The following is a 17742-nucleotide window of genomic DNA, read 5'->3' as shown; positions in this document are numbered from 1 at the left end:
TGCAGAACGGAGAACTACCGCTTGAACCCAAATCCAAGCTCTCCATGCTTCACTGCCCACGCCTGGCTTGCTCTTCTTTCCAAGCCCAAGTGCAGCAAAAGAAAAGGGACATTAGAAGTGGCAACAAAACATGACACATCAAACGCTTACCTTCTCTGACCCACCCACTTCTCATGGGGAGTTGGGGGGCGTGGGGTGAGGGAGGGCAGGGGGCAGGCAGTGCTAACGCCCACCCACTGGGACGATGCACCTTAACCTCGGGTTTCACCCCCCTCCTCGCCCTCACGTTGCCGTAGGGCACTTCAGCCCAGTCACTCCTATCTCCCACGTAAAAGGAAAACTCTTCCATCTCTAAGTCTCTGGTCAAATGACAGAGTCGAGGGACACACAACCTGACAAAGCATGTTCAGTTTCAGTGGGTTTTGTTTTTTTTTCTTACTTTTTTTTTTATTTAAATAAGGAGAATTCTTTCGTATGGAAAGAGCTAGTACAATCACATATTTGAAAGGAGAAACAACAGGTACTGAACCGGAGGGAAGGGTGAAGGGTGAGTGTGCCACCATGGCCTGGTGAATCCACGGTTCCATTTCCCATCCAAGGTAAAAGCTCCCCCAAACAACGTAGAAACAAGCTGCACGTTACACCTTTAGCCATCGTCTGCCCTTTCAAATATCTGGTCTACATGAAAAGACAAAGAGAGGAAAGGCCAAAATAAGAACAAAAGGAAATGAAACACAACCCTCTCAGGAACAACAACAAAAAACCCAAACCCTTTTTACTATGCAAGGCATGAGGTCAAAAGCTTGGGAGTACAGTAACCCCTTTACACAATGGAAGAAAGTCATCCACAGAGAGCCCTAACAGAAGGTTCCACTCCGAGGCTTTGTAGCATGCTGAAGATGGGGCCCCGGGGACACTGTACCATCTTGGAGACCACCTAACTGGGATGGAGAAATGGTGAACAGCAGGTTGTAATATCACTAGCCAAATATGCGCTGGTGGTCCCGGTGGAGGGCACCGCTGGGGGACAGAGTGTCTGACCCCAACACTGAGCCATTCCTGTCCGGGTGATCTGTTTGTCTTAGGTCCAGTTCACTTTTCAAACAGGAAGAGCCGGCTTTCTGGAAGTCTGCATTTCCCAGTCATCACAGAAGAGTACAAAGTACAAACAAGTATGCTAGTGTCCTTGGTTGCCGAAGGCCATTTCCAACAGACCTTCGAACCTAGGCTAGCTCTGCAGGAAGGGAAATGCGACAAATGCAGATTTGAGAGGCAACATGCAGCTACTTGGCGGAGGGGAACCACACAGCAGGGAGGGGGCTTCAGCAGTTGGCCACACACTGCCTCGGCAGGCCAGTTCTGGGCGTGCCCGTGCCCTCGTGTGCACACCCTTGGCCTCCTCGGCCCTTGACCATCAGTCACCAACCTCATCAACCATCCAGAAGGCAGGTCCAGAAGACAGGAGGGCGAGGGCAGAGCTGGAGAGAACTGATGCCCGTTATTTAACGACAAGATGCCCCAATATCCCCTAGAAGTGGCTGGAATGACCATGGCTTTGGAACTGGACCAACCAGTTCTTCTGAACGTGCAATAGTCGTACTTTAGTTTGCCCCCTGAAGGAACCCAGAGCCGAAAGCGTATGAATTCCAAGTTTGAAAACAATAATAACGTTGATTAAAAAGGGGAAGCAAAGAGAACCAGACCAAATACAGATGCCAAAGAAATCTTCAGTGGGTGGACAAGGCCACAAGGATACGTGAACCCATACTCTCGGATTTTACCCCACTGAGTAATTGATGTTGGACATACTGCAGGGTCACTGGTTGCTGAGCAACGGGCTGCACCATCAATGGGCCAGGGCAAGGCAGCCAGCATGGGAAGGGAGGGTAATTCTAGCAGGCAGAGGCGCAGTGAGAAGACTCTGACACCCCACCCCCACCCCCAGCAGCAGAAAAGGTAAGTGCTAGTCTCCAGCTGTTCCCGCCAAAGGCCCAAGGCATCCTGCCGGAGGCCTCTGCATGGACATGCGCTCTGAGGATGGGGATTTGAAGGCGAAATATGACCCTAAGTCCTATTACCTTGAGCTTGGCTCTAAAACCACATGAAAAGAGGAGAGATATTGCACCTTAAGACAACTCTGAACTAAAAACTGCATTTCATCAGACCAAGGAAGGGACGGGGTGTTGGTTGGGCCCAAGGCCTGCCCTCTGCCTCCAGAGTTCAATTTAAAATCTGTATCTCAGCGGGGAAGAGACTGCAGCTTGGGCACACGAAGGTGGTAAACGCACTGAACTTCACATGCAATTTCTTGGCCTTTCCTGCACAGAATAATTCAGACATTATATATAAATAGAGCAGTGAAACATTTACTTATTTTTTCACCTAGACCTACAACATCAATACATATAAATAAATTCTAGTGTTTTCTGTTTTTATTGGGGGGGTGGGGTGGGGAAATACAGGGGTAGAGAAAAGGGCTGGCTGGAGAACAGGTGACCCTTTCATTTTTATTTTTTCTCAAACAGGAAGTACCGTCACTCTGATGGCAGGTTCACCTGAAGGATACATCTTGAGAGTTTGTAACAGCATCCAGGACTGTCCTGTTCAATTTCAAAATGAGAAAGCCTTTTTTCCTTTTGACAATGTGCACTGGAGTTAGGTGTGAGGGGTCTGGCCGTGTTTCTAAGTATGAGTGTGTGGCCTCTGCAGGGGCGGTCGGAGCGGAGAGGAGCTCGGTCAGGGCGGCTGGGTGCGGGGACGGCAGCTAGGCACTCGCAGGGGAAGTGAGACAAGAGCAGGTGAGCCAGTGGGCAGCCCTTCAAGAAGGGCCTTCCGAGTAAAGATTCAGGGGATGAAGGAGAAAAAAAAAACAAGCTAGTGAGAAGTAAGGCCTGAGGGTGGAGGCAAGGAGGGGAGTGCTGAACATTATCGATCAAGCGGTGAAGCATCCTTCAAGAAAACTGGCCTCCCCGGATGACACGGGGAGGAGCCCTGCACCCTTTGCCAGGAGGCTGTTGTTCCCCCACTTCCTTAAAGCAGTGAAGAGCAACAAGTGACTCCCGCGGTTCCTAAGGTGCGTCTTTCCCCGTGTTCCACACTGGACAGAGTTTAGAACCACTGCCCGAGTGACTGTCACACACCTGTGGCAACGCTGCGGGTGGACTCTGTGGGGCACGCCCCTGATCGCCTACTGCCCATTCTCCGAGCCAGGTCTTCCCTGGACCCGCCAGCAACGGCAGGTAGATGGCGGGTTAGTTACTCCCGAGAGCGTGAGCAAAACTTCAAATTTCCCCTCGCCTTTCCTTGGAATGACAGAATTTGGGATGATTTCCTTCTAATTCTTACCTTAAAAACAAACAAAAGCCTAGCATAAAACGCCTCACACAAAGACTTTGATAACGGCAGCTCTGCAGACTTACGAGGCTACCCAGGCTGTTCTGGGAATCACCATCAGCCCTGCAACCCACCCTCCCCTTGGACACTGCTCTGTCCTTGAAGAGACCCACTGCCCAGCTCAGGCCTCTCTGTCCCCACAGCCTGGGTCTGCTGCTGGGAGCGGAGAAAAGGAGGCCCTCCCAGAGCTCACGCCTCTGTCACAGACCCAACCAAACCCCCGTCCACGCGCTCACTGCCACGCGGATGAACTGCACGGTCTCTAGTGACAACCGTCCACGCGTCCGTCACCACAGAGGAAGTGCGTGGCTTCCAGTGACGAGCTGTGGGAGAGGTGGAGGGACAGGAGGACCCAGAGAGACAGAGGCAGCTCAGGAAGGACGAGGGAAGCTCGGAGGAGAGGGAGCACGTGGGAAAACATCAGGCCCCGCGGGTGCTGGAACCCCAGAAGCAGACACTGAGGGGGCTCATGCTGCCAGTTCGCACCGTCCAGGCCAAACTGGAAAATGCCAGGGCCTTCTAGCTCCATGATTCACCTCAGGTGCCCAGCGGTCAGTGTCCCCACCAGTTTTGAAGAGTTCAAAACAGAAATTCTGTGTAATTCTTATGCTAAAAACGTCGTCAGCTTCACTGGGCTGCCTGTAAGTCCCTGTGGTCATCAGGCCAGGGGCTGGAAGCGACTGAAACGCCATCCCCCCTCCCCCCCCCCCACCACCGCTTCCCAAGCTCAGGAGCGGTGTCTTAAGTCACCACTTCTTTTTGCAAGTAACCTCAAAGGTTAACCAACTGAGAGAGAGAGAGCAGGAGAGGGCACGTTCCCAAGAGTCATCTCTTAAGGTATCGCAGTGATGAATCAAATTAAACAGGAGAGACGTTAAAAGGAAACTACCGAACAGAAGAGGAGTCAGGAGAGGATGGCAAAGAACATATAAAAGTCCAGCTCTACAGATGAAGCTTGTGTTTTTCTTTTCCTTTCTCTTTTGTAAAAACCTTTAGCTGCTTTTTAAAACGAAAAGCCTCAACTAAAACGGCCCTGCTGCCAGACCACCGTGCCCGGGGACGGAAAGCGGGGACGGAAGGAAGCTCGGTGGAGGGCGCCGTGGCTGCCAGGAGCAGGATGAGGAGGGGAGGGCGGGGTTAATCTGCCCGGCATGACGGCTCGGTCACTCCACGGTCGTGGCGGAAAGGAGGCGGGAATGGAGTCATTTGCTTTTTCGTTTGTTTCGTATTAAAGCCAAGCAGGTCAATGCCACAGATCCACGGGTGCAAGCTGGTTGGACAACGGAGCTTTCAGGGTGGAGGAGAGCGGGAGGTCTCGCAGTCCGGGCCAGGTCGGTGGACGGTGGGTCCACCTGGGAGGCTCCCCAGCGTCCGGTGGCAGCGAGGTCGAGGGGCGGCAGTCCTTCCGGGCAGGCCGGGCCCAGCATCTTCAGGCCTTGCTCTCCTCCACCTTCACTGCCCGCGGCTTGATCGCTCCAGTTCGCTTCATCTGGGAAGCGGCTGAGGGGGCCTCCTGCAGCTTCACGGCTCCCAGGCTGGGCTTTTCATCCACTCGTTGTTTTGCCTTTGGACAGACGGATGGGGACAAAGAAAGTTACCCTTACGCAGACACACCTGCTAGGATCCGCGGTCCCACCACCCGCTTCCTGCTCCTGAGTCAGAGGAAAGCCACCCTAAGAAGCCCATCCTTCGGTCGAAGGACCAAACTCAGAAGTGACTGTCCTGGGAAGGACGCTGGCATGAGGCTGCTCTGGTCCCTCCCACGGGCGCCGAGTGCAGTGATTCGGAGCGGCGGGAGGACCCCGGGTCCTCCAGGAAGCATTCTGCACTGCCCAGGGGCCTCTGCAGGCGGCACACCCAAGGCCGCTTGGAGGGACCTTTTCACATCAGTGCACCCCACGCCCCTCAGAGCTCCCGACTGTGCTGAGGGGGCGCGGGGCCTCTCGCCCAACTTGGTCTCCCAGACCTTCCACCCTCCCCGACTCCCACGGTGAGGAAACCTTTCCCCAAGCCCCTAGTTCGACCTCCAGAGTCGCGGTCAGGGTCCCGTTACTCTGCAGCTCCGCACAGTGAGGTGTGTCGCAGAGTGAGCAGCCTGCCTTCGGCCCCTCATACAGTGGGGGGAGCTCTGAAGAAAGCTCTAGAAGCTCAGTCCAAGCAACTCAAAGAGCGACCCTCGGGGAACCAAGTTAGGAGACGTGAAATGAACAAGCTTCCACCTCCACCATCCAGGAGTGCCATTTTACTAACATCCCCCGCCTGACGTGTCTGAGCTCTGGAGCCTGGTCACATTTTAGAGGAGTGAAGAGAATCACGCTGAAGGCAAAGACGCCGAGAGATCCGTCTCATTATAAAACGGGGAAACGTCATTCCGTCTGGATCCCACCCGGCCAAGACGAGGACGAGACACAGCCCTTACGAGGCCAGCACGCGCAGGCACGCACACCCCCGGCCTCTAGAGCTGACCCACGAGCCCCAGTGCCTTCAGAGCCCAATGGCTGCGGAGGGAGAGTCCGCCTTCCGGCATCACCTCCTCCGAGGAACCCGCACCCTCCCTCCTCTGCGGACAAGGAAGGACCCAGACGCCCGTCAAGAGGAGAAGTGCCTCCTCCTCCAGGGGGGACTCGGGCTCCCCGGCTCCCACGCCACGCTCTAAGCGCCAGGGCACGTCTCTCTTTCTAAGAGGAGCACGCAAACGGCTGGACAGTCCCTCCTCTTTTGGCACTTGGAGACGGGCCTAAGCGTCCGGGGCTGGAGGGTCTGGAGAGCCATCTTCTACCTGTTGAACGTAGTGTCCCTGCACAGAGCCCATGTTAACTGCTGATCCAGAGGGCTTCCCACTGGGGCTAGCAGAGCTAGGCCTGAAAAAACCAAAGGAGGGGGTGAGAACACACGCGTCACCACGGAAACGGAGTCAAGCCTCCAACAGAGGAAACAGACCCAGACAGCCAGAGCGCAGGGGGCGAGGGTGTCGCCACTGGGCCCTGGCACCTCCAACCCAGCTCATGGGGACACACCTGAGGGGCAGAGGCCAGGTCCCCACCACGGGCAGACACTGACCGGTCAAGACGACGGACGGACACCAACTGTCTCTCAGGTTTGGAGGGTCTAGACCAACATGATGCTCCAGACAAAAGGTCTATTAACCTGACACATGAGGGAATTCCCTGGCGGTCCAGTGGTTACGACTTGGTGCTTTTTACTGCCGTGGACCCAGGTTCAATCCCTGGTAGGGGACTAAGATCCCGCAAGCCGTGTGGCACAGCAAAAAAAAAAAAAATTAAGAAAGAAACAAAAATGAACTTTAACTCCAACAGGAGTTTAGACTTCAAAAAAAAAAAAAAAAGGGAATTCCCTAGTGGTCCAGAGGTTAGGTCTTGGCACTTCCACTGCGGGGGCCTAGGTTCGATCCCTGGTCGGGGAACTAAGATCCTGCAAGCCGCACAGCGCAGCCAAAAAAAAAAAAAACCCAAACAAACAAACAAACAAACCTGATACGTGAGTTATGCTGAGTATCTTTCCAGTCTTCACTTGCGGGGTGGAGGGTAGGGGTGGTAAAGAGAGATACCAAAAGTAACAAAAATGTAGAACATCTTTCTAAATGTGTTCCACTGACCAGACAACTAGCTCCCGGGGATGTTAATCAGGCGCTATGTGGAAAAAAGATTCTGGGGTCAAAAATCGTGAAGTAGTTATGTGTGCAAAGTTCAACAGGACTTTCCCCTGAGGGCCAGGGGGCTGCTCAGGCCCTATGCTGAGGTGCACCCCAACTCCCCAACAAGCCCTCTCGGGCATGCACGCCCCCCAAGTATCTGACCAGGGAACGCTTTTTTGACAGGGCATGCCTCAGAAGCCCTGTTTCCAGAAAATTTAGGCAACACTGCACTGTAAAAATATACCAATTTTCCCAACCCCACAAAGACACCAACAATACAAAGGCTACTAATTAAGGCTTATATTTTCTAAATATTCTCCAAAGAATAAAGCTGCTGCAGCCATTCCTACAGTGAATGGACACAGGCGACTCTTGTTATGTGAGCATCCCTTTCTGGATTTGCCTGTGAGGAAGGCTCTGCAGCCAGATGAGGCTAAAACCTGCCTGGGGCAGCAGGGGAACGACAGCCTCTCTTTATGCTTGAAACTTCCTTTTTCCTTCCAAATCACACTCATTGTCTGGTGCTGCTGTCCATGTATATTTTTCTTACAGGTCTGTTATTTTGGCCTATGTGAAAAAAATGGTTGGAAAGCAAAACAAAAGTCAAGTCAAGCCAAGAGAGTGAAAATAAGAACAGGAAAGATAATGACACGGGGGAAAATTCACAAAAAGCCCTCTCTCGGGAAATGCAGCTGGAGTACGGCCTGACGTGACGGAGGAGGACTTGCCCTCAACACTCTGAGCGCGATGGGGCAGGGCGGGCGGCCGTGCGGGCGACCTTGCCCTCAGCCGCGCCGGCAGCCTCACGCAGGGCACTGCGGGGCACGCACACCTGTTTCACTCGTGTGCAGACAGGAGGAATCTCCCACACGTAACAAGAGTCGACTGTGCCAACCCTCGGGCCCAGCGCCGTGTGCTGCCTCCCCGGCCGCACGCTTCTCCGCGGGTGAGAGAGCCATCAGAAGCCGACGCTCCCTGGCTTTCTAACACGCTGAGTCCTGCTGACCCTTGAGCATCACGGGTTTGAACTGCATGGGTCCACTTACACGTGGATTCTTTTCAGTAAGCACGTACTACACGATCTGCAGTTGGCTGAATCCTCGGATATGGAACTGTGGACACGAAGGGCTAAATGTAAAGTTATACTTGAATTTTCAACTGCATGGAGGGTCAGCGCCCCTAACCCCTGCGTTGTTCAAGGGTCAACTGTAACTCAACATCAGGACTGATACAAAGCCCCCTCTGAATCCAGCCAAGGGACCCGGGACAGTTACTGGAGGCGGAGACAGATCCCGAGAAGGCAAAGAAGGTACAGCTCACGCCCTACGAGCCCAGCAGCAGCAAGCCCTGGTGGGGACACAAGGCCATTCAAGGGACATGTGGCCCCAGGAAAGGAAACCCCGCCCCCCCATAAGGGTATCTGCCCTCTCTGCCAGTGAATCTTTTTAAAAAAATCTGGTGAGAAAGCTGTTAGTAGCCAGGGTCTGTCCTGACGCTATTATAACATTAGCCTTTCCTTTCCCTGCCTTTCCAGAAAGTTCTCCCATACCAGAACATTTTATGATGATGATTAAAAGCAAAACCACGCCCCAGAGTTCCTGAGTCTCCTGTGTCCCAGCACTGGAACTTCAGGGTGACACACGGGCTGACAAAGGTGACCCAGCCTCAGTGCCCTCGCGCTGGCTCTCCCTGGGCCCACGATTCCACAGCGAGGGCTCAGCTGTGAGCATCCGACCCCCAGGGCATCTCTTTACCTGTAGGTCTGCGGTGATGGCATGGAGCCTCCTGAAGAAACATTCTGTTTACTGTCGGCAAAGTGGAAGCCCTTCATCTCCATCTGAGAAGACTAAAGACACCGGGTAGCGATGGGCTGTCACTGGAGCGCCCTGGGGACAGCTGCCCCCGCCACCAACCACCCTGGGCAGAGCCAGTGGGGGCCACGAGGGCTTCAGGACAGAGAAGCATCTCGTCAAGGAGCGTGCACGCCTGGCCTTCCGGTGCAGGCTGGAGGCAGGAACGACCACGTGTGTTTGTTCCCTTTGTGCAGGTGGGAGGGCAGACTGTGCGCCACCCCTGAGCACTGGCCGCGGTGAACGTGCCCTCTCTGCCCCGGAGGCCACCCTCTGCAGAACCCCGGGAGCTGGCAAGGACTTCGGCCCCCGCAGACCTCAGCCGCAGGCACCTTCCTCCCCGCTCTGCTCACCCAGGCCTGTTCACGCTGCTAGTGACAAGTGACCAGGGCTTCCTGCCACGGGACCGAGAGAACTCGGCAACGAGTGGGCCACCAGTGGTCTGGCGAGGCCCGGAGCCTGCGTCCCAGACCGCCGGCACCCTCCCCCACGATAGTGGCTCCTGACTGGCCAGAAAGGGTCCCAGAGACGGGAGCCCCACCCCACCCCAGGGCCACAGCAGGACGGAGTCATCCTCACCTCTCTGCTGGTGTTAAGGACTGAAGTCTGGGACCCGGGTGGGAGCATTCTTCGGGGCGCCCCGACAGAGAGGCTCTGCCCCTGTGGCAGCTGGATGGACTGCGGCAGGAGCAGGGGCTGCTGCCCAGAGCCGTACCGAGGCAGGGGCAGCTGGGAGCCAGGCAGCGGCATCGTCAGCTGCTGGACAACAGGGACAGTCAGGGGAGGAGGCCACAAACCGCCGTTCACACACGCATCCGAGCGCAACCGCGCGCCACACTTCACGTTCTCATTCCAGATCAAAGGAAGCAAAGCCTTCACACAGTAGGACAGATTCTGGATAGAACACAGCAGAGATCACCCTAGACTTCATACTCTCAGTGGTAGGGGGCAAGCCTTAGGTGGTGAGAAAATAACTCGGATGGCTAGAAAATGAGCAGGACAGCTACGGGTGTCAAGTGCGGAAGGCGGGCGGCAAACCCCGTGTGCATGTTGCGGGGCGGGGGGCGGGGAGAAAGGTCAGGAAGGTCTAGAAGCCTTCCCAGGAAGCAGTGTCCAAGCGAGTCCCAAAAGATGGGAGCTAGACAGGAATGGTATCCTTGTGCCCCTTTTTGCAGCACAAAAAGGCAAGACTACTTCATGCTCTGCCTCCGAAGGTGACAGAAAACAACTGGGGTCTGGGGTTTAGGGCTCCTGCAGTCTTGGAGCCTTCTGAAGCCTGTTACCCTGAAGTCCAGAGCGAGGTGCGAGAAGGGAAGGAGGTGGGCCAGGAGACCCTCGGGACGGGGCGGGTGAGCCACCTGTGGTCTCTCGGTCACCTTCCTCTTCATCTCCCTGCTAGTGAGTCCACAGTGGAGGATCAGAAGGACCTATTGGAAGTGCATCACTGAGACGTGGGGCAGCCAGACCTCAAGGCCCGGGCCCCTCCTTGCGCACAGCTGGGTGCGGGAAGAAGGTAAGGATGGCACAGTGTTTCTGGAGCGCCGGCTCGGGGTGCGGTGTGTGAGCTGACGTGAGTCTTAAAGAGGCGCCCTGGCTGCTGTGCTGAGAACAAACTGGCAGCCGAGAGCACGAGCTGGGCAGGGGGTGGGTGGAGGGGGAGGGAAAGGGCCAGAGACTCTGAATACTTGTCAAAGGCAGGGCTGACGGGATGTGACGAATCAGCGGGGGCGCGGGGAAGCAGGGATCCAGGGATGACCCAGGCCGGACACGAGCAGAGACGGTGGGCAGCCCACTGGCTCTGAGTTCAGGTCCAAGAGACAGAAATTCGGGAGAACTGGGAAGCGTTGGATTTGGGTGAGGCTTAGAGCCACAGGTCTAGAAAGAGGCCCGAAGACAGAGCGCAGAAGGCACAGCGACTTACTGCCTGGGGAGGCAAGGGGGAAACAGCAAAGGAGACCGGGAAGAGGCCTCAGGGAGGTGGAAGAAAAACCAGGAGCAGTGTCCTCGGAACCCAGAGAGCGTGAGTTGGGGGAAGGAGTGACCACTGGGTCAAATGCTACTGACGGGTCAGCAGGAGGAGGGTGAAGAACCGTCAGGTTCAGTAACGTGGAATCTACCGGTGTCCCTAAAGAAGCGTCTGTTTCTTAAAAAACGAGGAAAGACCGGGCTGCCTGGGGATGTGGCGGGAGGGACCCTCACAGCCGGAGGGCAGCACTGCAGCACCTCTACGTGCTGATGGCGGGCCGAGGACGCTAGCTGGGGCAGCTCCCGGGTGGGCGGAGGGGATGGGCTGCCTGCTCTCACCCCAGGGCCCCTCGCAGGCTCAGAGACGTGGCGCTGGGAGCTTGCAGATGTTCTCTTTTCCTTGTTACGACTCATTTCTTTGGCTACACAGGATGCAGAATCACGGTGGGGGAGAAGGCAATGAGGAGGGTGGGGAGGTGCCCAAACGTTGGCTTTCCAGAGGGCGGCTGTATTTAACCTGAATCCAGTCTGACGGGGTCGGTTTCCCTCCAGTCTCAGGAAGCTGGGCTGAGGCGGGCCAGGGTTTAACCCAGGTGAGCACAGGGAGGGAGGGGTGGGGCGGAGCTGAGTGCAAATGACAAGGAGCGGGGGACTTCCCTGGCGGTCCAGTGGTTAGGACTCCACGCTTCCACTGCAGGGGGCACGGGTTCAATCCCTGGTTGGGGAACTTAAGATCCTGCGTGCCACGGCGCGGTCAAAAAAACAAAAAAGACAAGGAGGGTGTCTGGGGCTCTGCTGAAGGGGGCGGGGGGCAGGGATGGGGGAGGGAGAATTAAAAGGTGGTTGAAGGTGGGTCACTAGAGGGAGGGAGTGAGAAAAGTCAGAGGTGTTGACCAGGTAGGACCCTTCAGCCCGAGACGACGGGAGAGGTACAGCTACTGGCAGTGACCAGTCCAGACTGGAGGCGAGCAGGCACTGGTGGTGAGGCCGTGGAACTGGGGGCAGAGACCTAGGGGTGAGAGGTCACCTACAGAGACAACAAAACCCCTGAGAACTACAACGGGAGACGTGCTGGAGACTGAGCCACGGGCCAAAGGAGGGGAGTGACCCTCAGAACCGTCTAACGCGCCCACGGGTCAGGGGGAGGAGGATGTGGAACTGGACACGGGTTCAGCAACGTGGCGCTCGCAGCACACAGGGGCCAGTGGAGGCACAGTCTACGGGGGGTTGGGGGGGGCGCTCCAAAGCCAGGGTGTGAGGAGCAGGCGGGGAGAGTGGCCTAGAAGCACGAGTGTGCACGCAGAGGAGACACGCAGCCACCCCCAAGGCCACAGCAGGAGGGGGGGAGGCTGCAGGAGAAGCAGCGCCCTCGCTCTCGGGGAAAGCCAGGTCTCGGGACTGTTCACAAGAGGTGGAGGAGCTGGCCCTGGCCTGGCAGCCCAAGGACCAGTGGCAGTGGCTACAAGCAGCATGTAAGTCAGTGGGCATCACAAGGCAGGTAAAAGGGGAAACGATCATGAAGAAAAGAGACCTAGTGTTTTGAGGTGGGAGTGAGTGAATTCCTGACCTGTGGGAGCTGGGAGTCCAACATCTGGGAGGCGCCGAGCCCGGCGGCCTGGCCGAGCTGGCCCTCGTAGACCAGGGCTTGGTTTCCACTCATGGGCTGGTAGGGCGAGCCGGACTGGGGCTTCACCATCTCTAAGGGCTGCATGCCTGGGAACGCCGAGTAGGGGGGCTTCAAGGCTGTGCCTCCGGAGAGGATCATGGTGCTGGGCGGTGACAGGCTGGGGTGCATGTACACCTGAGATCTGCAAAAGCCAGACAGACGGTCGGGGCAGGTGCACGACTGCACCAGCTGATCTCACATGTGGGCACACCTCAGAATCCCCCGAGGGCTCGCTCCAACACAGGCTGTCGGCTCACCCCCAGGGATTCTGACTCAGAAGGTCTGGGATGGGCCCTGAGAACTTGCACTTAAACAAGCTCCTAGACGGTGCTGCTGGTCTAGGGACCACGGTTTGAGCGTCACTGGATTAAACAGACAGCACGGGACAGGAGACACTGAAAGAGTGGGCCAGAGGCAGCGAGATGCAGCAAGGAGGGAGAGCAGGCAGGGGGCCGGAGGACACGGAGAGAAAGGACAAGGCCGGGCCACAGCTCTGCCACAGCGCAGCTCACCCTCACACCCGCCCCAAAGCAGGGGAGCGCAGAGCAGCAGCCGGCAAAGGGAAAAGGCCCACAGGCTGGGAAGGCTGAAACCCCTGTTGCGAGCTGCCAGCCCCCCAAGCCCTGGCACCTCACCTGAAGGGCTGTAAGGAGCTGAAGATCTCCTGAGACTGGGAGACGGGGAGCCCGCCCCTCAGTCCGAGCTGGGCTTGAGCTTGCAGAGACGTGTGAAGGGAGATCGGGATCTGCTGGGCGGCGGCAGCCTGCAGGCGGGGAGCCAGCCCGTCACCGCGCTGTCCTCCGGGCTGGCGCTCAGCCCCGCCTGCCAGCCCCCCCGCCCTTCTCCACGGGCAGCCAACACCGCCCACAATGCAAACTCATGTCCTGCCTGTGCTTCCTTCACTCTCGGGAGAAAGCAGAAAACTGGCAGCAATCCCAAACCAGGGCACATCCCTATACTGGATTCTGTACAGTGGTGGGAACACTAGCTACACGTATCAACAGAGGTGGGTTTCAGAAACGCCAACGGTGGATGGAAAATGTGCGTGAAGAATAATACGTGCAGTATGATCCAGTTACACGAAGAGCAAGATCTTGCAAAACCAAACAACATAATACTTAAGGATATGTTATGAACAGAGATCAGGACAGGCCAAGTCCTCCGTCCCCAAAACAGCACTTCATCCTGGTCTGTGCGGGAACACAGGTCGGTGGGGCTGCAGGACGATTAGGAAGGCCCAGCACCAGCTTCAGGAGGAAGACTTCCAAAAAGCATCCCCTTGCGGCACAGAAATTATGCCAATTCTGCATAAAAACAAACACCTGCTCGCTTCTACAACTACCTCTTTCTAACGCATCCATGCCTGGGAGTCTAGGCCTTTCTTCTCTTCATCAGAAGGATACCTGATCACCAAAGAGAATTCCGTTTCAGTGAATTCCCCAGCTAGGGCACAGGAGAGCTTCGAGAAGGGAAAACTAAGCAGAGTCTGGAGCACTCAGCTCCATTCCTCCTCCTTGTCTCTCGTGTACTCATCCAATAAATACTGACTGGCTGCCATACGTGCCAGGTACTGAGCATTAACGTGAGGGATACAAAAAATGAGACACACCACGAACAAATAATGAAGAAGGTAATTACGCCGTGTGCTGCACCCCTTCCCCCACCCCCGCGGGGCCACCTGGCTCGCCGTCATCACCTGTTGGTAACTCTGCTGCTGAGGTATCGTCTGAGGAACCAGCCGGGGCTGACTTGCAAACACATGGCCATCCAGGTAGAGAGGTGGCAGGTGGTTGCCTGGAAACAGAATCCGAGGGGGAGAAACGGGATCAAGTCTCACTGTTCCAGAAGGTCCTGGGAATCAGTGGGAGGAGGGAGTGTGCACGGCCCAGCGCCCAGGAGGAGGGGCTGGCTGCAGCCTGCCTTCCCCAGCTCACCCATTCACCCACTGCCCCGCACATGGGGGCCGCGGGGTTCATTATAAAGGAAGGCTGCCTTGGTCTCTCAGTCACCTTCCTCTTCATCTCCCTGCTATTGAGTCCACAGTGGAGGGTCAGAAGGATCTATTGGAATTACATCACTGAGACTCTGGCAGCCAGACCTCAAAATCCCCACGGGCTCCCTTGGGGCACCAACACAAGTGACGAGGACGGTGACAGGATAAAATTGGGCTCAGCTGATACAAAGCACTTCCCAGACGTGAGCTCGTCTCATTGGCGTGGCGACCCCACCCAGGGCCACCATCACCCTGTGTTATGTCACGGAGGAGGGGGCACAGCTCAGAGAGCTTCTCATGCGACACGGTCTGACCCAAAGCCAAGTCTCTGATCAGTCCCCTCTCCAGGAGGCGGAAGAGCCTCACCAAAGTCGCACGGTCCTGCTTCCCAGCCTAGGAAACAAGTGACCTGAGCACGTGGGAAGCTACGACCCCCAGCCTAGAACGCGCCCCCCTCTACACACTCCTTAAGTCAAGGCAGGGGTGGCGCTCAGGGCTGCGAATCCAGCCTTTCTCTCGAGTGAAGGGAGGAGGCTCCCTGAGCTGGCTCGCGGGGGAAGTACCTGGAAGAGACGCAGAAGGTGCGACCGAGGCCACGGGCATGGGGGGCATGGAGACCCCGCCGAAGGAGCTGTAGCTGACCCCGCTGGAGGCTGCCCCGGAGGACGGCGGCTGCAGGCCCGAGCCAGCGCCTGCTGGAGAGCTCTGCTCCGGCAAACTGGGCGAGTTTTCCCAGGCCTTGCGCGCAGACTCCATCTTCGGAAGCAAGGAGGTGGGGGAGACGAAAATCACCGTCCGGGAGGCAGCGGACAGCACAAGCTAAGCCCGGGGAGGGAGGGCGGGGCTGCCCGCTCCTGCCCCTTCACAAGCCAAGGCACTGGGTGGCCCCGCCTTGCTCAGGGCCAGTGTTACCTTCAGAGTGAGGTCGGCGGTGGGGAAGGACATCTGTGAGAGGCCGATGGCCCTCTGGATGTGATGATCGCGCCGGAGGATGGGAATACTCTGTGCCAACCCAGCCTGAAGGGGAAGGAGACCACGGAACACTGACAGGCCCAGAGAAAGCGAGACGACGTGTCCAAACACGCCTTCCGTTTTGGTCGTGTGCACTCGAGACCCCTGCAAATAGCTGCCTCCACCGATTCTCTCGAAAGAAGGCCGTGGAGAGCCACCCTCATCCCCGCACCCCGAGCCCTCCAGCGGGGCCGCCGTGTTTTGGCAACATAAACACAGCTGGCTGCCAGCACGCAGGCACCACTACACGGCATGGAGATACCAGGTCCTGTCTCAGCCCCCTCCCCCAAAACTGTGAAAAAGAGGTCCTGGTAACACATGTTCGGAAATGCAACCGCTAGGCCCTCCTCCTGCAGTGCCCGGCACCCATCAGCACGATACAGGGATTCTGAGAAACTGCAGAGTAAAGAAACCTGGTGAGCGCAGCATTCTCAAACATGTGCGACCACAGAACCTAGGAGGTTTTAAATCACAAAGTGCCAAATAAACCAGACCTCAGGAGTTATACTATCCCATTTTAAGCTCACAAAACCAGAGCGTGGAACAACTTGCTCAAGGACGCGTAAGTAGCTAGAGACAGCATCAGGACTCAAACCATGTCCGCCCAACTCCAGAGCCATGGCTGGTTCGCCCCCTCTGGTTTCGGAACACCTCACGAGGCTCTTGCTCTTTTTGCCCGGGGCCTGCTGGCACGGGGACGACAGAGCTGGAGGTGGAAGCACAGACTTACGTTACTGGCCAACGCGTCCTGAAGTTTGACAACTGGATTCCCCGCGGGACCAGAGGCAGAAGCGGGCTGCAAGCTGAAATCAGAGTCCTGGAAAAAAAGGAGCAAAGCCCACAGGAGTCACCATGGCTCACCTTCTGTCAGAGACACACATTAATGTGATCTGCCATCTCAGCAACTCAAAAACCCACCAAGCAGCATTCACCACATGAGCAAGATGGCCAGATGTTTCCCGATGGCCCCCGAGAAAGGAGGCCCCCCGCTTCTCTCTGCCCGGCTCCCTGCTCGGCCTGAGAACCTGCCTGGTGTCAGCAGGGAGACCGAGAAAGCAGCTCACAGCACCTCTTCACCTGCAAAGCCACCTGCCACGCTCCCCTGGAGCACTGCCAGCGCCCATGTCCCCGCTCCTTCTAGGAGCCCACCCTAACAAGCATCAAAGGCGGGGGGTGGGCCACAGGTAGAAGAAAACAAATCAAAGCCTCACCTTTGGATTGACTCCAAATTCAATGGGTGGCACTGGCAGCACGGAGTCCACGTGAATCTCCACCCCATTAACAGGGGGGACCACAGCCCCTTGCAGCCGCTCAGCTCCCTCGGAGCCCTTCCTGTTTTTCAGAGACCGCTCATTGCCGATGGGTCCTGGTCTGTGCTCCTTGCTCTGTCCCGAGCCTTGTTCGGAATCCTTGATGGAAAAGCAGAGAGGCTGAGACGCACAGCCTGGAATGACCCTGATCTCCAGCTTCCAAGGCACCGGGAGTCGGGGAAGAAGACAAAAGACACCAGCCCTTCCGCCCAGCCCGGCCCCTGAGAGCCAGACTGCCAGGTTACCTTCGGCTCCGACTGCTTCTGAGTCTGCTCCTTGTGGCCATCGGCCTTGGGCTCCAGGCCGGGCCCGCTCACCTCCTCGGGTTTCAGAGTGCCGTACGGGGAGCTGCGCTGCGAGGAGGTCGCTGAGGACTCCCGAGACTCGGCGCTCAGGTCAACGCCGCTGTCTCCCTGGCTGCTCTTAAAGCCCTGCTGTGCAGGACACAGGAGGGTCAGAGCCCATCCCCTCTCCGCCTGCCTGCCTGCAGAGTGAGACTGGGCGGCACGACACGTCCCTGGCCCAAGCCCATCATCACAGGCACGCGTGGGCCCTGCACGGAGACCACAGACCCGCTGCGCTTGTGACCACCGCCCGATGCCGAGGAGAGGCCCTCACGCCGCCTACCCAGGGTGGGCGCTCCCTGGCCATCCCCGCTCTTCCTCCCTCCCACACATCCAAAAGCAAGACTGGAGACCAGTGACGAGCCAGGCTCACTGCCCGGCCAGGGAGAGCACGGGCGGGCCTCTGGGACGGCGGCGGACATGAGCACACGCCTGGCGCCCGGCGGCCACTCACCTCGGCAGAGCCGGGCTCGGTGCCGGCAAAGGCGGTGGCGGCTTTGGCCCAGGAGTCGCCGGTCGAGGCCTGAATGGGGAGGGCTGCTAGGGAGGAAGACA

At 57.2% G+C, this 17742-nt stretch overlaps 1 protein-coding gene, 2 non-coding genes and 1 pseudogene across 15 annotated transcripts in view; 1 reads left to right on the top strand and 3 right to left on the bottom strand.

The window, feature by feature from the left end:
* Positions 1–474: 474 nt before the first annotated feature.
* Positions 475–1411, top strand: LOC132368117 (uncharacterized; annotated as a pseudogene).
* A 1003-nt stretch (positions 1412–2414) lies between these two features.
* The window catches only part of PRRC2B (proline rich coiled-coil 2B), an 85981-nt gene continuing 70653 nt past the window's right edge, over positions 2415–17742 (bottom strand). For 2 of the 13 annotated variants that reach the window (XM_059925862.1, XM_059925863.1), the window contains exons 20-33: positions 17642–17727; positions 17089–17277; positions 16745–16942; positions 16264–16350; positions 15435–15539; positions 15086–15278; positions 14226–14323; positions 13165–13292; positions 12431–12671; positions 9478–9657; positions 8803–8894; positions 8095–8160; positions 6173–6254; positions 2415–4957 (exon numbers count right to left, since the gene is read on the bottom strand). In XM_059925862.1, the coding sequence (XP_059781845.1) occupies positions 4823–4957; positions 6173–6254; positions 8095–8160; positions 8803–8894; positions 9478–9657; positions 12431–12671; positions 13165–13292; positions 14226–14323; positions 15086–15278; positions 15435–15539; positions 16264–16350; positions 16745–16942; positions 17089–17277; positions 17642–17727 (1880 nt within the window). In that variant the 3' untranslated portion in view covers positions 2415–4822. The other 11 variants (XM_059925864.1, XM_059925866.1, XM_059925865.1 and 8 more) reach the window with 11 other exon arrangements.
* LOC132368273 (small nucleolar RNA SNORD62) lies at positions 10263–10348 on the bottom strand. Its single transcript, XR_009504017.1, has one exon. It is a non-coding gene; the product is annotated as a small nucleolar RNA SNORD62 (small nucleolar RNA).
* On the bottom strand, positions 14527–14612 carry LOC132368272 (small nucleolar RNA SNORD62). Its single transcript, XR_009504016.1, has one exon. It is a non-coding gene; the product is annotated as a small nucleolar RNA SNORD62 (small nucleolar RNA).

Source organism: Balaenoptera ricei, chromosome 6 (genome assembly GCF_028023285.1).
Source record: "Balaenoptera ricei isolate mBalRic1 chromosome 6, mBalRic1.hap2, whole genome shotgun sequence".
In the NCBI taxonomy this organism is placed as follows: Eukaryota; Metazoa; Chordata; class Mammalia; order Artiodactyla; family Balaenopteridae; genus Balaenoptera; species Balaenoptera ricei.
Note: the sequence above shows the minus strand (reverse complement) of the source record. Positions and strands in the feature narration are given on the sequence as shown.